This window comes from Clarias gariepinus, chromosome 14 (genome assembly GCF_024256425.1).
Source record: "Clarias gariepinus isolate MV-2021 ecotype Netherlands chromosome 14, CGAR_prim_01v2, whole genome shotgun sequence".
Taxonomy (NCBI): Eukaryota; Metazoa; Chordata; class Actinopteri; order Siluriformes; family Clariidae; genus Clarias; species Clarias gariepinus.
In genome coordinates, this window is record NC_071113.1 from 16,388,178 (window position 1) to 16,413,923 (window position 25,746).

At 37.8% G+C, this 25,746-nt stretch overlaps 1 protein-coding gene across 2 annotated transcripts in view; it reads right to left on the reverse strand.

Moving 5' to 3' along the window:
- Positions 1-25,746, reverse strand: part of atrnl1b (attractin-like 1b) — a 123,116-nt gene that overhangs the window by 20,928 nt on the left and 76,442 nt on the right. Inside the window, exons 26-28 of one of the 2 annotated variants that reach the window (XM_053511334.1) lie at positions 24,213-24,291; positions 5,311-5,418; positions 4,289-5,111 (exon numbers count right to left, since the gene is read on the reverse strand). In XM_053511334.1, the coding sequence (XP_053367309.1) occupies positions 5,085-5,111; positions 5,311-5,418; positions 24,213-24,291 (214 nt within the window). In that variant the 3' untranslated portion in view covers positions 4,289-5,084. Of the gene's footprint in view, positions 1-4,288; positions 5,112-5,310; positions 5,419-24,212; positions 24,292-25,746 lie in introns of those variants that run through there. The other variant, XM_053511333.1, reaches the window with a different exon arrangement.

Below are 25,746 nucleotides of genomic sequence, written 5' to 3' on the forward strand. Positions count from 1 at the left end.
GTAGGGCAACACACAGGACAATGCACGGGCAGCTGAGCAGGCGCGCACGCACACACACCCGCACGCACACACCTTATTCTGCTACAGTAATATATTCACCTCTCCGAGTTCTTCACCTTCCCATCCCTTTTTCGTCTCTCTAGCTTTCACCCCAGACATACGCATGCTATATCTTCTTTCTTTAGTAACCTTATTCTATTTTTCTCCTTGCTACATCCTACTTTCCCCTTTACATGGCTGATTCATTTTCCCGACCATTACTAAAATGTGTACCTATTTGGGTGGCTACAGCTTAGAGACGCCTGGAGATGATGCTTGCTGGCAGAATCATTAATGGGATAAGAAAAATTAAGTATTAAAACACATACAGTGCCGTGCACCATATATGACCAGCCTCAGAAACAACCTCGTGGCAAAAAAACATTACATGAGATTGGTGGATTACTGTCCTTTGGTCTGATGAGTCCAAATGTGAGATTTTTGGTTCTAGTTACGTGTCTTAGCTGAATGTAGATAAGATTTCTAAATGTGTGGTTCCCACAATGAAGCATGGAAAAAGAGGATTAATAGTGTGGGGCTGCTTTGCAGTTGGGCACAATTAACCAGCATGGTTTTACAGCAACATACAATCATATCTGGTTTGCACATAGTAGGACCATCATTTATTTTCCAATAGGACAGTAACCCGAAACACACCTCTAGGTTATGTAAGAGCTATTTGTCCAAGAAAGAGAGAGCTGGAATACTGCATCAGATGAACTGGCCTCCACAATTACTTGATCTAAATCCATATGGGATGAGTTGGACTGGAGAGTGAAGAAAAAGCAGCTTAACAACAAGTACTCAACACCTGGGAACTCTTTCAAGATTGTTGAAAAACCATTACATGAGGATGAGGATGATTAAGAGAACGCCAAGAATGTACAATGATGTCATCAAACCAAAGGGCTACTTTGAAGAATCAAAACATATTCTTAGTTATTTAACATGTATTTGTTTATTATATAATTCCTTTTTTATTCTGTCACATATCTGTTTTGTCACAAATAATGTCTTCAGTATTTATATACAAAAATAAAAGAAAACAAAACAGTGAATAAGGTGGTGTGTTTTAACTGGGACTGTGTGTGCATATATTGTATACACACACACACACACACACACACACACACACACACACACACACACACACACACACTATTCTCTCTCAATCCTTTACCATAAACCTATGATAAAATTTATTTCATTTCTTTGTAAGTGGGCAAACTTAGGGGATCAAATACTTATTTCCCCCACTGTATACTTGCCCTGGATTTCATTAGGCTTTTAAAGTCCTGTAGTGTTGGTAATTTGCATGACTAACAGGCAGTGAAAGAACGTGCCTCAAATTTAAACACTTCACTACGGATTAGGCTTCACTACAAAATACACGCATTAGCTTTACTACCTTCATGAGAGATATAATCATTACTGTTAGCACCTAAAGGAAAAAGGCTAATCCGGTAGATAAAAACTATCATTAAATAAAGCAGTCACCCTGAACGATTCACATGTTAACCTTTATATTAATCTTTATAAATGCCTTCCATCAACACATCAACCACGTAATTTTCACAGTTTTATCATTACTCTAGATAATGTTCGAAGGACTGTTGACAGGGCCCCCAGTGAGTTTCTTCCTAAAGAGACTGATGCGGGAGTACTTTAGTTCTTTAGCCTCACCAGGTCTCTCATCTATTCATCTGAACACTGTTCAATCATCAGCTTCAAAATTTTATCAAAATACTGCTGTCAGTGTAAAAATTGCTGAAAACATTTTTTTGTGAGGACATTTAAAACTGTCTCATCATTGACAATACTTTTTAATCCTAACAATCCATCAATCTAATCAATTCCATCCATCACAGTCTATGTCTGTTTAGTGGCTGCATATGTTGAATGCCAGCCAGGTGATAGAGCAACATCTGTGTCATTTGTCTCTCTTTAGCTGGATGCTGCACATCCATTGACCTCCACACTGAAGATCACGCTAATGCACTATAGTGCATACTTTATCGGCTGTAGAGAGACATAGATGTTCAGCTATGTTCTAAATATGTTTTACACTCCCAAAACAGGAAATGTGTTTACAATGTATACACTTTCGCATCATTCATCATTTGCTAACTGTAGCCATGAAATACCAACTGATTAGTATTTATGCACTTACCAACTGACCCTCCACTTTACATGCACCATTGTCTCAGAGATTTACTGCTGGTTAGTTACACAAGTAATTGTACTGCGTGTCATTTATTGAATGAAGATTCTGCAATCCAGACGTACGATATACGTGAAATGTATACGTGAAATGCTGTGTCTGAAGACCGTAGGTCAAACTGTGCTTCTTATCCAGGGCAGCAGATAAACTCAGCTCCTCAGGATCCAAACATTTTAAAGCAGTAGTGAATGCAAGTCAGTGTGTGTCTTTGGCATAGTCATTGTATTACATGACACTACGGGATGCTCAGGGACCCGAGCATGCTGACAGGACAGTGGAGTATCCTCTCGTTGATAAGCAGGTTAACACCACAGAGCAAAGAATGCTGTCTCATCAGGCTTTAAACAGAATTGTACTAAGTTCTTAATCTTTTACCTTCAGATCTACTTAGATTTAATAAAACCAGGGCTTACATCTATGTCTGCTTTCCGCAGCCTTTGGAATGCGTTCATGTTAATCACTCAGCGACTGATACAGCAAAGTAGCAGGGCTAGAAAAAAGGATGCGGGGCTAAACCTAGACACAAAAACTCTTAGCCATGCGCGCGCGCGCACGCGCACACACACACACACACACACACACACACACACACACACACACACACACACACACACGGCTTAAATCCATCTACCACCATGTACTGTATGGTCCTATAGTCAGTGTACACAGGACGATTTTATTAATCTGATTTTAATTAATCAGATTTCATTAGAAGAAACAAAATATGCAGTATTCCTAGATACATGACCTACGTACTGACCAATACCCTAATTGATCCACTTATATTTAGAGAGTGTTTTCATTACCAGCTGTAGAATTTGTAGATAAATTGCAGGCTTACATTACATCAAAGCTAAATAACAGTGAAATATTGTTTTAAATAAAAACTAAAAAAATTGATAGCATTCAGCATCCATGCTTCCTCTAGGTGTCTATGATTCTAAACTATCCAACAAACTTAAAGTTATATATACTGTACAGTACTGTGAAAAGCCTTGAGCCACCCTAGTCACCCCTCAAAAAGACGTTCTTGTATTCGTTTAATAAAGTCTTGAGAAACAGTTCTCCAGTTCCTAAAGGACTTTTTTGGTTGTCAGTCCAGTCCCTGTACCTGAGCAATTTTAGAGGAATATGTTTTGTTTGTTAAGCCACACAGTGACCTATAATTCAATTAAGCATAAAAAACATCTAACTTAACCAGTGAGAAACAGGTGCAGATGATGACAGATGATCATTCCAGTGATTAATATACTGAATGCTAAGTGGGTGGAACAGAGGAGAGGGGAAATGAGGTTGCTGCTGAGCTTGTTACACAAACAACCATCTTTTAAACTGTATCTTTAGACACTTTGTAGCCTGTCGCAGTAAAACATTTGTTCCTATTTCTTTAATTTAATAAATGAGGGCGAGTCAAATAGCACCCGCACTCCGGTTATATTAAACTTCTGTCTTATCAGCACTTTCCATTCAAGGCTACTGTCTCCCCAGTCATAAAAAAAAAAAAAAAAGGTGCCACACAAAAATAGATGCCCCACATGTGATAAGCAACGTCCAGTGATCTGTTTTTTGTTTTTGTTTTGTTTTTTGTGGTCTTATGGTGTACCTGGTGCCATTATTTATCAAAGACGTAGTGCGAAGTAGCAAGAACCTACAGCATGTATGTATGTATGGACAAAGAAGTTTAAGGAAGGTGGCACTATTGTTAGTCATCAAAAAGGATTCTGATCTCTGCAGACGTCTGCATACTTCTGGCTACACTATCAATACTCTGCAACAACTTTGTTTTGAGGTGTTAAAGCATTCTACCTATAGTCCTGATCTTGCTCCATCAGTGGAGTATTCATGGCTTACAGCTCAGCCTAAAACATTTTTTAATCAGGGAATACGAAAGCTTGTTGACAGATGAACAAAGTATATTGAAAAGCCAAGGAGATTATGTCAAAAAACAATGAGTCTGTCTTAAAAACTTTTTTTTTTTTTTTTTTTTTTACAGCCAGAGTGTAAATAATTTTTGACCCACCCCTTTAAATCATTTAATTTCATATGAAGAATTTAGGGTGGCCCAAGACCTTTGTACTGTATAATACTATACACTCGGTTGCAGTCCTGTAAATTCTGTGCTCTTCATTGGGAGTGGTTTCTCTGCCTAAGCTCAGTATTGACTAACTCTGGCCTTCCAGCTCTTTACACTCCAGATATAAACAGTGTTTGTTCAGTGGCCATCTCTGGAGCAGATTTAGTTCATCTCAGGCAGATGATATTTGAGCAAAGCGTACAGGTGAAAATAAAGCTTCTGAAACTGTAAGGAGAGAACAGTGGGAATATAATCTCACAAAGGGATTTTTCTCCTTGATTTCCATAATTTAAAAAGACTGACAAGTTAAAACTGCATGATGTGCTTTCTTACAAAGTGTGCTTGAATGCCATTAGTGGCCAGGTTTAAAAGACCAGTAAATCCAGTTTAAAATACAAAAATGGCCACTTTCCTGTTTTAACAGTTATCATTTTATAAGCCTTAAAAGTCTGTTCATGCAGATTAGAAGCTTCTGCGACCTAAAAGAGCCTCTAGGATGCATAAAAGTGCAACTGAAGTTTGTTTAAAATAGAGCTGTGCTTAACAGCATTTAGCTGAAGGCCTGAATAGCATGTTGTTCACTCCAATTTTGTTCCTGCTATGCCCTTCACCAGCCCATAATGCACACTGTGCGGCGATGCACATGTACTATGTTCTAATGGACTAATGGATCGAGGAGAGGCACTTCCAGCTGCTTGACATGTGAATTGAGCATCCGTGCTGTACAGCAGGTTAGCCTGCTCTCATGTGCTAAGTGTCTGTTAGTTGTGTCGTATCCTGGAAAAAACAAGACACAGAGTGCATGGAGGCAAAAAGTGCATTATCAATACAACAAAGAGTTGAAATGGGATTAATGTGTGTGTATAAGCACATTTGACTGCATCATTTAAGAAGAACAGATTAGACAGGAAAACGAGCACTCACACACAGACACACACACACGAACAAACAAAATTACAAACACACATGCACTTACCTCTATTCCTCCTTGTAGCAGCTCCACCTGATCACATTCCGCCTCCAGTGCCATGGCAACAGAAGCAAAGGGACGACTTGCCATTTGTTGCCTTTCCCTCATCAATTGCTAGAAGTACGAGTAAAGTAGAGAGATATAGAGAGATAGGCAGAGATAAAAGAGACTATGATTAATTATGTACTCTTAGAAGTCAGAATTTCTGAAATTGCTTTTAGCTATATTGCACTATTCTCTAAAGCCTATCTAAAGGTCAATTTATTTTCATACATTTGTTGTGACCTTGATAATGTTGGGATCAGTTCTAAAATCTAACTAGTTCATGCATTGGTTACAGTGATGATTCCATACAAATACTACTAACATTCAACCAGTCTTTCTTGACATATTGTGCTGACAGGTGAACTTAATAAATAAATAAAAAACACAAACCCTTCACACCTGGAAGTTAAAAAAAAAGTGGTTGAATTTGTAATCGTCACTACCTCACTGCAAAAATCACACTGGATAAGGAGGCTAATTAACATATGCAGCTGTTGGGGGAAAACCTTCCAACTACTGTATGTGTGATCTATTCATACAGGAAAAGGAAAAGCCAGGCTTTAATCCACTTTCTGGACAGTTATGTGTTGAAGTGAAAGGGAGATAAGCCAGTGCGCATTCAGTATGTAATCATTTACCAGCTGTCAAAATGTCCGCAGTGCTCCTGAACCCCAATCTCAATGGAATCTTTAAATGCAAATTTCTCCCTTTTCTTTTCTGGATGCATCACTGGTGGTTTGGATGCATGCACAACAGGAATATATTTCAGTTCAGATTTATACAGTAGAAAATGCACACATTTTACAATATTAAGGATTTTCCCAGGCCTCCACACTGACACACACACACACACACACACACACACACACACTCAAACAGCATCTCATGGTTAGAGGCAATGAGCAGACAGCGCAATGAGTTGGATGGATGTCAAAGGAGAAGATTGAAAAGAGGAAAGGCAGTAAGACAGTGAGAGAAAGAAAAAGAAAACAAAGAAAGAAAGAAAAAGGAAACAAAACTAGTCTTACTCTAGCCTGGACAGTGGTGTGTGGTTGAATAATGTATTTGTTATAATTAGAACATTTATATAAAATAAATGATGATGGTGGTGGTTATTATTATTAACAACATTTAGAAGCACTGCTGGGTCAAATGTCTGCAGAGACACGATAAATCTCTTTCTATAATACACATGGGAAGCGATCATAATCACACACAACCCCTATGGCCATGTGATTTCAGTGCTAAGGTTTAATTGATGTATCCTGTTTACTTTCTCTCTGTGACATTGTCACACCAACACAAAACCTTATATAAAATTAAATACTGTTGGGCAGGACGTAGCTCTGCAATTTATATTTTAATATAAACCTAACTATTTTCTACATTATATTATATTTTTTATCTTGAGGTACTGTTACTGGCACTTAAACAGTTAACAAATCTGGTTCATCGCCTGATTTATGCTTGAACAAGGAATAAGGCCTGTGACTGTCTGGCTAAACACACTCATCCTAAATGGTGGGAGTAAAATTTACTTTTACTTTTTTTACTTAGTGCTTAATATGAAAGTCTATAGGAAAGTTGTTAGACAAGTCAATAAACGGGTATTACAAAAAAAAGTTTTTGTTCTATTTACAAAATAGACATTTTTGTAGAAGTTGAGGTTCTTCTGAGGATGGTATTGTCTAAAGCCCTCAAGGTGTATAACTTTTAAGCTGAAACCACTACAGCAACCAAACTTTGATTGTGTAGGGTTTTGTTCTCAAGAATTTGGATAAATCTAACATTTTGGGCCCTTTTTCTTAGAAAGAGTAGATTCTGTAAGGATGTTTTGCTGTTATTTCTTTTTTTGGATGTCTTTCTGTTGAAGATAAATGAAATGATTCCTAGCCAGGCTCGATTCCTGTCTCTGTGTGCATGGAGTTTACATGTTCTCCCAGTGCTTAGTAGGTTACCTCCGGGTACTCCGGTTTGCTGCCACAGTCCAAAGACCTGCAGATTAGGCTAACTATTTTTCCCAGATAGCCCGTATTGTGTGAATGAGTGTATAAGTGAGGATAGGCTTCAAGACCCCCGCGACCCTGAATACAGGATAAAGCGGTATAGAAGATAAGTGAATAATGGCAATAGTCTTAATCTCATTATGCTATTTGTACATACATACATACTCATCAGATTTTTAACATACTCTTTTCTGATACATGCCCTTAATCAGTTTCTGTGTATCGAGGTCCTCTTTTAATTGCTCACTGTGCAAGTGATCAATAGCAATTAATTTATAAAGTTGTAGAGGTTTCCTTTAATGTGGTACAGCTCTTTTTAGCCAAGGAGGCATTACTAATCAGACGGTATCTAAAGAAAGAGTAAGCAATTAGACTATAAGTAGGAGAATTTGTCCTTCAGCAAGAAGCTTTCCAAAATATACTCTCTCTCTCTCAAAGAAACATGCAGAGTGTGACAATTTACCTCACAGTTTTCCCAATCCTGAAGTGCAAACTTCAGAATAATAAATAGAAGAAACTCTCATGCAGACACGGCATGCATACAAACAATAAATGAGAAGTCAAATTGGAAAATATAATAAGTTTTAAGTCTCAATGTTTTGAAAGCGCTGAGCCTTTCTTTATGAATGACTTGGTGGGTGATGCTTCAATCATCTGTGGTTAATCGATAGTGTAGAACAGCAAAGTACAGCATCATTGTTACTCGCAGCCGATCGATAACTTAACACGGGCCGATTTGAGTGCCAAGGACGAGGCTGATTGCTATTGGATTTGTGATGAAGAGGGGTGTGCCACAGTAAGCACTAATTGTCTCACAGATTAGCGTGCGAAGCCATCTGAGCTGCAGTTAGTCCTCTGCGTTCATATCCATCCCTCCACAATAAACAAACACAGATAGGTATAGATACATACCCAAACACACATGAATAACACTACAAATGCACACGGATGGAAGAGAAAACGAATGAAGCCCACAGATCGCTTCATAACTGCACAAAAAAAAAAAAAAGCAATCATGTCCATTCAGACTACACGGAGTTCTGCAGACAAAAGAGACGTCACTAACAAAAGCTTTTACTGGCTGCTTAATAAGAAATTAAATACTGGCTGTTGGGGAGCATTTAGCTGGGCAGGGAATGTGCTTTTTTCAGCATTTACCATACAGAAATGGTACAATAATACATTACAGCTCAATGGTGTGCACAAAGCAGCTGAGTGTAACAGCAATTTGCTTGGAGACTAATATGTTAAATGGCCTAATCCTTGCTGTGAAGTATGGAGCATTGCGGGCAAAAATCAGTGCCAGCTCACAGAAAGCTGCTGCAATTTGTCAGGCCTGCCTGAAGGTATCAATAGCTGAGGCATTAGCATTCAGTGGTATCAATCATACAAACACACATTTTAAGCTGATCACAATCACGCTCCGAACTCCAAAACTTGCCACACTTAACATGCAGGACAACTTCCTCTCAAGTGAGTGCGGGGGAAAAAAAATAAAATCGCTCCCTCGGCTACATTAAAGCAATATGGCAAAGCAATTAAACAGGAAGACACAAGGTTATCTGCCTCAATCCTCGATTGTCCTATATTACATTTGCAAACACGTATGTAATATGAATGCCATTTTAATCACAGCAAAGTGTTCCTTTATAACAACCTATGAGCCGTTTTGTTCATCACTACCACCACAGTACTTCAGAAATCCTAATGTTTTAAATAATTGCGTGAATCCACTTATCTCACACTTAACAGACTGTTTTCTATGAGTCGCTTGTAGCTTATAAATAATGTATATTTTAGTTGATTTCTACAACATTCACTTTACCAGATTATTGCCAATGATATTGGATTCCAAACAGTCGTCCACTTCCGTGTTCAGATACAGTTGGCTTTCATATTTGATTCGAGCTGTGCTTGAATAAGCTGTACTGCCCTCGAGACTTGAGAAGTTTTCAAGTGGCTTCGAGCATGTTAGGCTGATAAGCTGTGCACGATGTGGACTGTTCGCATTACGCAAGTGTACCGCACTTTAGGATCAATGTACTGGGGTAAAGTGTGAAAATGGCCTTAGACCAACCATATATATATACACACATACACATATATACCATAAAGTTAAATAGCACCACAATCACGAAGTAAGCGTCTTTCACCCGCAAGTTATCAAACATGAGCACTAATCACTACTGAACCATTTCTTCCTCACACAAAGCAGTTTCAGCATCTTCAACTCAATTGAGCTCCGTCTGCTCCACAGTAATTAATCGTTCATTATCTTTTCTATTAACCACCACTGTAGCACCACTTTGGCCAATCCCACTGAGAGAACATGTTCATAATAGAATTATTAAAAACCATGCACACACCAAGCTTCAGAGCTCCTCCTGACAGGATGATCAGGTCACTACAGTACACAGGGAGACATGCCGCTGCCTATAATCCGGGAGTGAGAGAGTCTGAGTCAGAGAGTCTGAGAAGGGTTAATCAATCACGTTTGCCATAATTGACCAAAAACACAGGGTGAGCTAGAATCAAGTTTCTGTAATGAATAGCTTGCCAATTTCACCAATGATGGTCCAGAAAGAGAGGGAAAGAGAAAAAAAAAACTAAACAATACAAGACAAAAGCAGGGAATGGATAGGAGTATGGCTGATGAGCATTAATATTGCCAACGATGAGGAGGTCAATACTTGAACATTTATTATATTTGATCCAACCGAGAGCCAGATTGAGGCCAAACTTCCTCCCTGTAGTATTAAGAGATTAAAAACACCATTTATCAATAGGCTCCTTCATAAAAAGAAATGAAAGCTGGAATCAGGAAACATGAGAATAAAATAATGAAATAGACAAGAAGAGAGAAAAAGAGAGAGAGAGAGAGAGGCAGGGAGAGAAGGAGAGAGGGACAGAGGAAGCCCTGGGAAAGCAGTGTGGCATGCACTCATTTGGGCTAATAGACACTCTCTCAGCAACAGCCTGCCTTTGTTGACAGCCAAAAAGCACCATCTGCAATTTATCCATCTCTCTACATCACCTGCTATTACTCATCAGGCCCATTGCCTTTAGCATTTCAAATCTCTACAATAATCCCTCAGACAAAGTTGGGTCGTCACATAAATCGTCTCATACACTCATGACCCTCAAAATCTCTTAATGCCCCAGCATTAATAAAATATGCTAAACCTGAAATAAAGACTGCTTTCGTATTTTGTGTCATGCACAGAGCACTGTGAATGGTTATAGCGGCAAGTTAATCCTCATCACGTACAACAAAACTTAACAAAACAGTGAGATAAACAAAAACAGTGCGGTTCAGGCCAGGGTAGGGGTCGGGTCAATTCAGTTATTCATTTTTTGAATCGCATTTAAAAGCTTCCTAGAGGGTAACAGTGCGAAGACTTCACCGATGTGGAATTGAGATTGATCGCGTATCGATTGTTCCGTGGGCTTCATGTTAAGTCCACAAACGGGTCTATGGAATTAGAGGTTTGCCGTCAGAGATTTGACAAGAACTATAAATCCAAAAGATTGCAGGATAAAAGATAGTAAAGGTTTATACAACCAACATGCCCTTTCCAACACTGACAAGCAGGAGAGGTTTTTTACAAGTCACTAAACTTCCAAAATATAAGCAATAATGAAATACGTTGAGTGAAGCTGAGGCTGATTGAAGCCTGCATATTACTCTTTTGTCCTCAAGAAATTGGGTAAAGAAATAAGGGAAAAGGTTAGATTTAATTTCACTTAGCCAGGTAAAGGTAAAGGACCAAAGAATGTTTAGAAAAATATGTTTTTGGGGTCAACATAACATATTAGCCAAAAAAAGAACACTGTTCCTGGTTTTAAATTTAGAATTAAAAAAAAGCCTTTTAATAGCTCGTAGTCTGTGTGGGATTTCCCAATTCATATTATTCGGCTATAAAAAAAATATAATAATAAATAAATAAAAATCCTAGAATTGTTTGTTCTTAGGTTTTATGGAGATAAAAAAAAAAAAACTTGCAAAGAATGATAAATTTTCTATTTACACAATATCAACGGTCATGGTGGACCTCAAATCTTCTAGAAATGCTCTAGATTGACTCCGGGACCCTCGAGAAACATCGGATATCTACAAAGGGTGTTGCACCCTTTTGTAGAGGGGGAGATCAGTGGTTAAAATGCTAGACTACAGAAGGTAACAGGTTAAAACACCAGCAAAACCAATTTACCACTATTGTGCACATAAGCAAGGCTCTCAACCCTCAACTGGTCAGATGTATAATTACATAAATGTCAGTCACATACTGTACAGGTGTACAGTAAATATTGTAAATAGTATTTCGATCAAATATTTGAATGCTGGCTTACTCGTGATTTAAAAAATAAATAAATTAAAGGCAACATTACAATGCTTCCAGAGTTTAAAAAAAAATCCTGGACACTTTGCCCGATGAAGTTTGTCCAACAACAGAAGGTAAAGCAGCCAAAGCAAGAATCAAATCAGTCCACTGAGAACGTCATTTGGATTAGATGAAGCGTCTAAGCAAAGTTAACCACTAGAAGTATACACCGTAAAGAAATACAAATGTAATTTTTCCAAAGGAACATCAAATGCCAATGTCCTAATGAGCTCTTCTGGCATCGAACCTGCTGATTGATTACAAAATGGACTTGGGCAGTTATTTAAAAAAAAAAAAAAAAACTGCTGACTATCAGAGAGGACAGGTCAAACTCATTGGTACAGAATTGTATTTGATATTGATCTGCTACTGTTACCACATCAGTGTATATGCTCCACATTGATTTGTTCCACCGCACCCTGACCAACCCCCGCTACTCAGGAGCCTGGCTCGGTTTGTGTAGACTCTTGCAATAAGAAGCTGAGTGAGTCGAGTGCAAGAGCCTTGAAGGCAAGTTTTAAAACGCAGTAAGCGCATTTGTCATAAATGTTCCCTGGCGAGCGTGTGTGCTGAATGAATGGATGAAGTGACTCAGAGCACTTGGACATAGCCATATGTGCTACTCTCATTAGTGCAGGAACATTTTACTGCCTGATCAGACCAGCGAAGACAAGTCTGTTGCAGAGCCACAGCTTAGTTCCTATAGCAGCCCCTCTCTCTGGAACTGTATCTGTGAACATATTTACTGTGCGCTTCTGGGGAGCTTTAAAGATTAAATTTGCTTAAGCATCCTAAAATAACAGAGTGGGGTGATTATGACATCAGTTAACATTAAAGGGCTTGATTGATGTTGAATGTTTTAAAAAAAGCTGAATGAATTCTGTGTATGTCAAAATGACAAACATTTTTCTACATACATGTATACATCCCTATACCGTACATGTTCATTGTCACTTTCCTTATTAGCGCACTACTTGAATCTAAAGTACATCATACCTGGAGTACACCTGGCCAAAAAATTAAAAAATAAATGGCACTAAGATTTCATTCAATCACATTTAGCTCCCTTTAACAGCACACAATGGAATATGGCGGTGCCATCAGCAAAGAAAACCTCCATTGATGTCATACCCTTGTCATGCAGTGCAATCAGGTCATCAGTTGACTACATTTTTATTGCCCCATAACGTTACTAACTAATTGATGTGACCCCAGATCATAAAACTGCCTCCAGAGGCTTGTACAGTCTTCATGCACTTCCCTTCTTATCCTGACGCACACTAATAGTCAGTCATCTTCTTATTCCCAATCCTGCGAGTTCTCGTCACAACCAACAACTGGTGCGTGTATGGAAATCGTGTGTGTATGGAAACATATTAAACATGGCTATAGTTTTTTTTTTTTATATAAATTTTTTTTTATTTATATTTTCTTTTACCATATACCTTCACCAAGCGTTAAATTTTTTTCCACAACGTTGACGGTTCAGCACTATGACTTCAGGATTTGATAATGTGTTGGAGGATTCTTAACCAAGTTCCAGCAATTTCAAATCTTCTTAGTTTCTTTCTTTGCTTGCTGCAGTCCAATAATCAGACCCTTCTGAAATTGTGACCTTTCTTTGGTCAGGTACTGTATTTCTGTACAGTGATGTAATTTTAATGGTTATGCAAAGAATGCAGAGAAAGAATTTCATTCCACAATGAAACTGACCGATTACTGTGCATGTACAACTCATAATTCTTAAAAAAAAAAAAAAGATTTGAGTGCATGAGGTTTTGTGGATTTCTTAATTTCTCTTGTCTACATCTGTGCTCTCAAACATACCACTTCAGCACAAAGGCAGCCACTCTCGTTTTCGAATGCAAGGAGAAAGCATGAGCTTCATTTCATGCTAAAAGAAAATGCCTGGATGTCTTGGCCTGAGGTTTGCTGATGTCCTTGAGAGTCTCTAATAATGTATAGTCCTATCTTAAAGATAGGCTTTTGCCCAACAAACTTTATACAAGTGCTTCATTTTTCAGAACAGCATGGCCTGGAAAAAGTAATGCATGCCCTTAACAGCTTTTCCTTCCAACTTTAATGCCCACATTTTGTGTGTACGTGCATATATATATATATATATATATATATATAGTGGTGTGAAAAACTATTTGCCCCCTTCCTGATTTCTTATTCTTTTGCATGTTTGTCACACAAAATGTTTCTGATCATCAAACACATTTAACTATTAGTCAAAGATAACACAAGTAAACACAAAATGCAGTTTTTAAATGATGGTTTTTATTATTTAGGGATAAAAAAAATCCAAACCTACATGGCCCTGTGTAAAAAAGTAATTGCCCCCTAAACCTAATAACTGGTTGGGCCACCATTAGCAGCAATAACTGCAATCAAGCCTTTGCAATAACTTGCAACGAGTCTTTTACAGAGCTCTGGAGGAATTTTGGCCCACTCATCTTTGCAGAATTGTTGTAATTCAGCTTTATTTGAGGGTTTTCTAGCATGAACCGCCTTTTTAAGGTCATGCCACAACATCTCGATAGGATTCAGGTCAGGACTTTGACTAGGCCACTCCAAAGTCTTCATTTTGTTTGTCTTCAGCCATTCAGAGGTGGATTTGCTGGTGTGTTTTGGGTCATTGTCCTGCTGCAGCACCCAAGATCGCTTCAGCTTGAGTTGACGAACAGATGGCTGGACATTCTCCTTCAGGATTTTTTGGTAGACAGTAGAATTCATGGTTCCATCTATCACAGCAAGAAGCCTTCTGAAATGCTGTGTTACTTTTACGCCAGATGTAACGGGACACGCACCTTCCAAAAAGTTCAACTTTTGTCTCGTCGGTCCATAAGGTATTTTCCCAAAAGTCCTGGCAATTATTGAGATGTTTTTTAGCAAAATTGAGACGAGCCTTAATGTTCTTTTTGCTCAAAAGTGGTTTGCGCCTTGTAAATCTGCCATGCAGGCCGTTTTTGCCCAGTCTCTTTCTTATGGTGGAGTCGTGAACACTGACCTTAATTGAGGCAAGCTCAATTAATTTGTGGCCTCTCGGATGAGTTGTCTCTGCGCTCTTGGGGTAATTTTGGTCGGCCGGCCACTCCTGGGAAGGTTCACCACTGTTCCATGTTTTTGCCATTTGTGGATAATGGCTCTTACTGTGGTTCGCTGGAGTCCCAACGCTTTAGAAATGGCTTTATAACCTTTACCAGACTGATAGATCTCAATTACTTTTGTTCTCATTTGTTCCTGAATTTCTTTGGATCTTGGCATGATGTCTAGCTTTTGAGATGCTTTTGGTCTACTTCTCTGTGTCAGGTAGCTCCTATTTAAGTGATTTCTTGATTGAAACAGGTGTGGCAGTAATCAGGCCTGGGGGTGACTACAGAAATTAAACTCAGGTGTGATAAACCACAGTTAAGTTATTTTTTAACAAGGGGGGCAATCACTTTTTCACACAGGGCCATGTAGATTTGGAGTTTTTTTTCTCCCTTAATAACGTAAACCTTCATTTAAAAACTGCATTTTGTGTTCAATTATGTTATCTTTGACTAATAGTTAATGGTTTTTGATAAGCAGAAACATTTAAGTGTGACAAACATGCAAAAGAATAAGAAATCAGGAAGGAGGCAAATAGTTTTTCACACCACTGTGTGTATATGTATATATATATATATATATATATATATATATATATATATATATATACATATATACATATACACACACACACACACACACACACACACACACACACACACACACACACAGTGGGATGTGTATGTTTGTGCAGCCTTGTTAATCTTTATGATTTTCCTGTATAAATCGTTAGTTGTTACGCTTAAAAAATTGTTAAATATATCATATAGGACAGAAACACAGTAATAGACGAGAAGTGAAATGAAGTTTATATGATTTACAGAAAGCGTGCAATAATTGTTAAAATTAGGCAGGTACATAAATTTGGGTGTTGTCATTTTATTGATTCCAAAACCTTAAGAACTAATTATTGGAACTCAAATTGGCTTGGTAAGTTCAGTGACCCCTGACCTCCATACACAGGTGAATCCAATTATAAGAGAGTATTTAAGGGGGGGCAATCGTAAGTTTCCCTCCTCTTTGAATATTCTCTAAAGTGTAGCAACATGGAGGTTTTAAAACAACTCTCAAATGACCTGAAAACAAAGATTGTTCACCATCATGGTTTATGGGAAGGATACAGAAAGCTGTCTCAGAGATTTCAGCTGTCTGTTTCCACAGTTAGGAACATATTGAGTAAATGGAAGACCACAGGCACAGTTCAAGTTAAGGCTCGAAGTGGCAGACCAAGAAAAATCTCAGATAAACAGAAGCGACGACTGGTGAGAACAGTCAGAGTCAACCCACAGACCAGCACCAAAGACCTACAACATCATCTTGAGTCACTATGCATCGTTCAATTATTTGTCGCATTTTACACAAGAAGATGCTGTATGCGAGAGTGATGCAGGGAAAGCCTTTTCTCCGCCCACAGCACAAACCGAGCGGCTTGAGGTATGCTAAAGCACATTTGGACAAGCCAGCTTTATTTTGGAATAGGGTGCTATGGACTGATGAAACTAAAGTTGAGTTATTTGGGCATAACAAGGGGCGTTATGCATGGAGGAAAAAGAACACAGCATTTCAAGAAAAACACCTGCTACCTACAGTAAAATATGGTGGCGGTTCCATCATGCTGTGGGGCTATGTGGCCAGTGCAGGGACTGGGATTCTTGTCAAAGTTGAGGGACGCATGGATTCCATTCAATATCAGCAGATTCTGGAGACCAATATCCAGGGATCAGTGACAAAGCTAAAGCTGCGCCGGGACTGGATCTTTCAACAAGACAACAACCCTAAACACCGCTCAAAATCTACTACGTATTCATGCAGAGGAACAACTACAACTTTCTGAAATGGCCATCTCAGTCCCCAGACCTGAAAATAATTGAAAATCTGTGGTGGGAGTTAAGGAGAGCTGGCCATGCTCGGAAGCCATCAAACCTGATGTTTTGATAAAGAGGAATGGTCCAAAATACCTTTAACCTGAATCAAGATTCTCACTGGAAGCTACTGTATAGGAAGCATTAGGAGGCAGTTAATTTTGTAAAAGAAGGATCTACTAAATATTAAGTTAATTTCTTTTTGTGGTGTCAAAATTTATGAACCTGCCTAATTTAGTTTAAACAATTATTGCACACTTCCTGTAAATCCCATAAACTTTGTTTCACTTACTCAAATATCTCTGTGTCCCCCCTATAAGATATATTTAAAAAAAATTTTTAATTGTAACAACCAACGATTTATACAGGAAAACCATGAAGATAACAAGGTTGCCCAAAATTATGCATCCCAATATCTATCTATCTATCTATCTATCTATACACATACATACATACATACATACATACAAACACACACACAGTGTGTGTGTGTTATATATGATCTAGTAATGAGCTTCATGGTGATAAAGGAATATAACTGAAAGAAATTCATTTGTGTTGCACACCATTTTCCCCCAGACCAGGTACATACAGTATGTGTGATCTGTGAATGGTGTAAATTGGTGTTTCATATTTATTAACCAGGGCATGTCATTTTGCTGTGTTAACAATTTTTTTTTTTTTTTAATGAAATGCAGTTGCAAGCTTTAACGTTTAACCTCAAGTAGGACTGCAGGAGAAAAGAGGGAGTTTGGTGCTACTTTATAAAAAAGCCTCTATACTGCTATAAAGAAAGGATGCTTTAGTGTCTCCATGGAATAATTTCATAACATTGCGATTAAAAATTTTTTTCTTACAAAAAGAAAGAAAAAATCACTTCTCAGACAGACACTTCAGTATCATGGTTGTTTTCCAGTGGAAAGCAATTCTCGATCAGAAACATTAATCAGGATAATTCTGTGATGATTGTGTTTAACCAGTCAAGAGTGTGTGCTATTTTTAATTAAGACCTCAGCCATGATGAGCAAAGCCATGGAAAAGAGCTTTGTCTCTCATGCTGTACTACTATAAGCATACCTTAAAGATGTTAGATAATTCATGTGTTTATGCAGTACAGTATGCACCTATGAATTGGTGGTGGAAAAGAGTCTCCAGTGAATCGCCCACATGCTAAGGAAGTGCACTTGCCATCCATACATCACAATGTGAAATGTCAGTGGCCCTTCTGGTTGTTCCACAGCCACTCCTCCTGTTCCGAGGTGACATTTAGTGCAGGCGTCCCTCAACTTGCTCAAAAGGGCCACGCTACCATCTGTGCTCACGGCAGCAGCCAGAAAAACGGCAACACCGGGTTCATGCGGGTCGCTCACTCAACCATACTGTAGCTGCAGCCTCACCTCGGGAAGGTCATGTTTACAGACTACAGTAGCTACTCAGCCTTACACATAGTCTAACTGAAGTTCTGCATTTAGTTAAGAGAAAACAATGAAACAAGAAATTTCTATTTTTTTTACCCAATTAAAGTGAATTAAATCTCAAGAGTATGCATGTGGAGGAAAGGCCAAAACACATGAAAAAATCACGGCCTGAATTAGTCTGTAATCATTTGTGGATCACCTGTGAGAACCAGTGATGTACTGTATCTTCCCTGAACCACAATTTGTTTACATTTGCAAATAAATCCACCAGGACAGAAACTGATTTCTGCAAAGTTTTAGTCTTAAATACAGAGTCAGGCTATTAAAAAGACAGAACGACAGAATCTCTAAAAAGACATATATTCTCACTCGTCCTATAACGTTCTAAAATCGTGACCCTGATCTTTTGTGACTTTAGCATTAGATCGAGGCATTTTAAACTTGACAGAGGATAAGAGAGAAACTAATACAGCTCTGTCAGTCTGGTCCAGAAAGCACTGATGCCACTAAGCACCGCAAAACGGACCAAGGACTTGTGGTTCAGACGAGTGCCAGCTTATTGTAGCAGTGATGTTTGTTCACTACACAACAGTCCAGAGCTTCTTCAATGAGCCATGCATCACGATAAGACAGGATCCTTCCCTCTGGCAAAAAGGAAATGAAAAAGCAGACAGAAAGCTGTCTCACTGAAACTCACTGATATTTGTCTGTTCCTGTAACCCTTGTACCAGCAGACCAACTTGTTTTCCCCTCCTCTCAGTGGTCTCAGAGGTCTGGTTCTCATTTGCAGGAAGCTGAATGTGAAATAAAAAGCTTGGATGTGCTAGTGTTTTCAAAGACAGTTATTTTTTTTTTGTGGTTTTGTTTTACTGATTGCTGATGTTCATTCAGTGCAGTCATTTCATGCTTAAAGCTATAACATTTATTCTATAGCGCATTTATTCATTTATAAATCAGCCTGAGAGATGTATATGTTTAATTTTCTTATTAAATCTTTGTTTTAGGACTGCTGGTCATTTCAAGGTAAAAAATAACAGCAAACATGAGAAATATGATTGCTTTAAAAAAGTAAAAAAATAAATAAAAATAAAAATAAAACAAGTCTTCACTTAGAAGACCAAAGATAAAGACTTTTAATGGCACATAATTTTGGCTGTCTCTCCTTTTCCCTGAAATGTTTTTATTTCAAACCATGCTATTAAGATGTCACTTTATAAAAAAGTAAAATGAAAATTTGGCTACCAAAGACAACAGTCGCCTCATTTGCAGACGATCGACGATTCAAAGCAGCAAATAATGATCTTTCACAGACAGATAACAGTGCAACACTTAAAAAAATTACTAGGTTATTAGCATAATAAAAAAAGACAATTCCTTTCCTGTTCAAAAAAAGGTAAACCCATAATAACAACTTTACATTTGACAGCAGGACACAGTAACCATAAACAAATGCTATTCGGACATAACACGTTTTCATTTCAACAGATTGTAACGCTCTTCACGCAACAGATCGCTTTTGACTGAGCTTTAGGGCTGTACACCATAAAAAAGGAAGTAGCTAATGTCACCTTTAAGAATGTCAGCTCAGTGTTAGGCAAGGACATCAGACCATCATAGAGACGTCCCCGCAAGAGAACCGTAAGCTTTCACAAATCTCATATGCTACTAATAATAACTACATAAATCCGCAAACTGAAATACTCTGACTCAGTGAAGCTGAGAAGGATTCTTTATATATAACTTTTTTTTTTTTTTTTTTTACAGATTACTTAATGCAGTTGAAAAAGGATGCAATTTATTTCAAATATTTACATTTAACACATAATTGTTCTACAAAAAAAATTAAGTAAAGCATATTTTTTTCTAAAATATTGTTTGCAGTAGCTGCTATAGATGTTGCTGCTATTTTTAGCACAACTTAATGAATGCTTCTCCTCGACAGTGTAAATGAGTGCAATGTCTTTCACGCTATGAAATCCCACCAGATCTATGTCCTTTCCCCTGAGGCTTTTAATATGGCTCAGAAAATGTTTCAGCTAATGCTGTGTTCAACTTAAGATAGTAACCAGTAATTCCAAACCTCTAGCCACTAAAATACAAAGAAAACAACCTCTCCATGTGTCAATTTATGGGTTGTCTTTTCAACTTCTGACTTCTTTTTTTGTTCACAGAGTGATTTTGAGGCAACATGGCTGCTCATACAGTAGCAGCAGCAGAAGTAAATACAGGAGCTTTAAAATTAGCAATATATCACATACCAATTTTTTTATTATTATTTCCTTCTGGTAGGAGACCACGGGGAAAACCAAGGACTAGATGGAGAGATTATATCTCCACACTGGCCTGGGAACGCCTCGGGATTCCCCAGTCAGAGTTAGCGGAGGTGGCTGGGGAAAGGGAAGTATGAGTTTCTGTTGGAACCGCTACCCCCAACTTTGGATAAGCGGTTGAAGATGGATGGATGGATGGATGGATGGATGGATAATTCCTTCCAATATATAGATTTAAATGCTCTTTTTCAATCCAAAACATTGACAATATTTATTACAATAAGATGTTTAACTTAATTAATCCAAAGACAAACAGGGCGGCATCCATGTCCCCCCCCCCCCCCCCCTCTGAACATGCTTATGCTCATAATGACGTACGGTTATTTCCAACCGCCAAAGTACCGTTTACAAAGAGAGCTGAATGCAGCATTACGCAGCCTTGCCACAAACATCAGACAATGAAAACAAATAAGGAGATTGATGAAATTGGATTAACAATTGAGCAATGCAGTATTAAAGCCTGTAAGGATAGTGCCGAATCATCAACTTTTCTGAAGAGCTGAGGAAAGGAAAATTCATGATTAATCATGATCAGAGGTCACTTAAGCCCTTTCTGATGGTGGATCATAAAAATTTCGACAGTAGAAATCAGGGCTATGTTTAACAGTAAACATTAGAGCATTTGCACACATATAATGTAGTGAGAACTCATAGGATTTTGACTAAATAGCTATATGGTCAACAACAACAAAAACAAAAAAAACCTTTGTTGATTTATTAAGATTGGACTTTGGAGGAATGGAAAAAGGTTATGTGGTCTAATAAGTCCAGATTTTCCCTCTTCCAGAGTGATGAGTGTGTATAGGAGGTTTGGTGGACACTGTCCAGACAGTCTGGCAATTTTTCTGTTACTTTTAAATGAAAAGAACAGGCAGCGCGTTGATGAGGAAATATTTAAATACAATCCTTTTGGTTAGAATTACAGCTTTATGTGTGTATTATAATTTTTGTGTGTATATCCCTAGTATACAGGGAAGCACATGAAGCCATCATGCATAGCGCCTACTGTACAGTGTTATGATCTGGGGTTGCTTCTGTTGGTCCGGTCTAGGCTCAGCAATGTTATGGGGCAATAAAACGAAGTCAGCTGATGACCCGAATGTACTGAATGGAGTGGTGTTTTCCTTTCATGATGGCCGGGCATATTCCAGGACTAGAATTGTGAAATAGTGGTTCTGGGAGCATGAGAAATTATTTTTACACATGGACTGGCCACCACACTGAGATCTTTAATTAAAGAGTAAGGCAGACAAATAATTATTAGTGTGTGACATATTTATTGGCTAGGCACTGTACCTACGATAAAACTTTTGTACATCCTTTCTTTGTGCTCATGCATGTTTATTTCAGGGGGTTTTGTTGGCAAAGCATGCAGTCTTTGGGAGATTCATAGCCTTAAGGAGGGAATAATCAACTTTATTTTTGGTTCATATTGGTTTAAATTTTTAACAGCATATGTTGATTACATTTTTTTTCACTGTAAATATATAAGAAGAATGTGCATGTGTTCAATAATTTTAATTAAAACATTGTGGTATACTTTCATATGAATGACACTCTTCACTGAACCTAACTTACACATAACACAAATGTAAACTTAAATCCCTATGTTCCATGAAAATTAGCTAAATGTATTACTTCAGAAATGCGCACAATATAACAACACAGCACAGGGTAAAAAAATGCAGCGCTATAAGGATGATAACAGTACAAAACATGTTTTAATTATTGTAATCAGACAAAAAAGTCTGCTATATTACATGTTCATGCAAACTATAGCGGAAAGAAAGGTGGATAAATTGCTCCACACCCACAAATGCACAAAAGATGTACAGACACGGGGTATACACATTTGGTTATTTATTAAATAAAAAAAAATAAAAAATAATAGCAACTATGTAAAACAGTAAACAGGTACAATTATTTAGGTTTTGGGATAATGCCCCTTTTATTTATTATAGCAAATAGTTTTACTTCATGTGCCCATTGTATATTTGTTGCGAAGACAAAAATCCACAATTCTCCTAAAGCGTGTTGTGAACCCTGCAGACTTCTCACTTAACTTCTGTTACAAAATTAGCCTAAGTATTAGTGGTACTACTTTAAATAAATAAATAAATAAATAAATAAATAAATAAAAATCACAATGCACTACCTACAATTACTGCCTGCAACTATTCTGGGTTTTTGCAGAACAGAAGTCAAGAGAAACCTGCAGAAGAAATATCCTTTAAATAAACCGCCTACTTTATTTTTACTCTCCTCCAAAAATATTCCAGTCAATATAAAACACTGTGTGAGAAATGATGTGAGATTAATTAAAGCCACCTTGATGTGAGGTTATGGCTGGATTCACAGTAATGTAACCGCTAACCGCAACGGATTGACCATAATAAACACCACTTCCTGTGTTTATAGACAAGATGTCCTCTGAATAAACTCCCAGGTTGGCCCAGAAAGTCGATCTTCGTTGTTTCGGCTGTTTGAACCCATAGACTGAACCATTACTATGAGAACCTTTGCATAACGACATTTCTAAACACAACCTCCTCTTGCATCACGCATCTTTTATTTTGTCAGACGGCAAGGGAGACAAACAAGGCGCAATAGAGGGCCAAGAGGAGACGGCAGAAAGTCGCTGTGGCCAAGGATTAACCATACCCTGAAGAACAAGGCCATAAATTACTGCTGGTTAGCAGCAGAGAGAAAAATAAAAATGTGTGATTATGGATCTGCACTAAAACACTACCGCAATTTGCAAAGGCCGAATAACTGGCACGACCTTGAGGAATGATTCATGGGAAAATGAAAAAATGATGTGCACTTCATCTTGACTCTTTCTTGATCGAAACTTAGACAAAGATAGAAAGAAAATAAATGTTTTGAAAGCAAACATTTTCCCAGAGTGTCCCTCCTTAAGCTTTTCAATCATTTCAAATTAAAAGATAAATTTTTCTCTTTTTTTGAGGATGCTGGAGGGCAGAAACAGATGATCTAAACAGAGGAAGTGGAGTGTTAAAGTGAGTGGAATGCTAATAGCTGAAGCCCATCTGCCCACATTAGGCCTTATTGGCTTTAATTCTTTAGATGAATATGGTTCTGGATCACTGCAGTCATCAGTCATGTTTATCTTCATATGTCAATTAGCAAAAGAGCACAACAGATCAACTTCCCTGATTAGCAGTGCCTGCTCCAGCTTACAAAACGGTCAAACACAGCTTTATAGGCTTATGATAGCTATTTGAATCCAAATCAAAGATCACAACACTGACAACTCCAAAGGTAAAAAAAAATATCAGTGTGTAACCCGAGCTTCACCTGGTCATGGCAGCTAATGGTTTGTCTCTCTGAAGGGCTCTTTAAGAAAGTTACAGAAGTTAAAGCATAATGAAATGGCTAAGACCAATCCCAGTTTTCCTTTTCAGCATGCGAAATCAAGCATGTGCAAAATCAGACACCTGCTGTCCTCCCTCTCGGCACTCATCTCTGCGTTAGATATATACCTTCAAAGATAATTGGTTCATCAGAACCTCTAATTAGGACGATGGACCACAATAATATTATGCAGGCACCATAATAATATTGCCAACGTTGTTGCTTTAATTGTATACACAAGTTTTATGATGAATAACTTTATGACAATATTTGGAATGCATTCGACAATACGATGGGAGGTTTTTCTTCCATCATCCACCATTCTTCGTGACTATATTTTTGGACGTGATGTATGAAAAGAAAATCTGGAAGAATAAATAAACGTAGAACGTACCTCTCTCCGTCTAGAGGCCCAGCAGGTCTGTTTGATCTTCCACACCACTGCAGCCACCAGCAACAATGAGAGAAAACAGCTAAAGAACAAAAATAAAAAAGATAAACAAACTCAATATTAAATAAAGGTAGTATATATTCCTGTCACATGCCAAGCTTATAACAAAATTATATCCAATTAGACTGGATTTTCATTTTCATTTCATTCTCTAACAATGCTGTAACTTTGTTGAGTTCTGTCAATCCCTGAGCCAGAATTCTGACTGTATTAATAAATGCAGTAAAAGGACAATTTTGTTTATGAGATGACTTTAATTAGTAACAAAACTATACATAAAAATCTTTATCTATGAGATAGTATGAAAAAGACAGTGCACATTCCATATTTCATTATCAGAGGTGGAAAAGTAGTCTGCAGACTCAGATGCTTCTCCTACATCAACTGAACACTTTTCTGGTCATAGGCTTGAGAAGTCAGGGGGTATCTAATTCTCAAATCTAATTGATTTATCATTCTATAACTAAAAAAAATACTTTAAAATACCATAAATGACCCACTATTTTCCACTAAGTTTTGGTCTTGCATTCCTTAAATGTTGTTCATGAGAACCAGTTTCACCATGGTGCTTGATGGGTTTTGCAAATGCACTTAACAAATATGGTCGTGCAGGAACTATTCCAGAACAGTGGACCTTTATGTCTTAAAACAACAACTGACTGTTGTTATTCAATTACATTATGCCATATGAAAAATCCAGTATTGTTCCGAATACAACAACAATTAATACTGTAGCAATGCCTCTAAAATTTCAGAAAGAATCAAATAAAGTGCATAAGGGCATGACTGGCAGGTGTCCACCCATGTTTGATCATTTTAATTTAATAGATTTTGTACAAGTTAGGCAGCCTATTTTGCAGATAAAGAGAAAGATCATTTAAAAGATAAATCTACATCTTACTATACTATTATAAAAAGGGTCAAAAGGGATGACCCTTCCCATGAACAAGAAAAAATAAATGCTGATAACGAGCCAGATTATACACTGGTTATGAGTGTTTAGATTAAAAAAAAAAAAACATTTTCACAAATGAATTCGAAGGTCCGTAAATCCACTATATTTATATTATGAAATACCCTAGCATTTTTTCGTCCTACAAATACTTTTTAACCTCCAGGAAACTGTTGGTGCCCCTGATCAAGTGGAGCATCCTGAAGGTCTCAGTGAACAGTAAAGCCAAGTGATGTGCTTCAAAAAGCCTCTCCTCAAAAGCATACAACAGTGAAGCTGAGAACTGCAGACAAATTGCTTTCTGGCATCTGTATTTGTGTAGATATGTGAGCATTCGTAAACATCTCTGAGTGAAATTAATTCATGCCCCATACAGAGAGAAGGAAAAAAAAAAGAAGCTCAAACGATGAAACCCCTTTAATGCTTTCAAACGCATGTCATCTTTGGCTTGTTTGAAGATAATGCTGAACTGGAAACAGAAAAAAGAAAGAAAACTTGAATGGCTCAATTAAGTAGTGGTGCGAG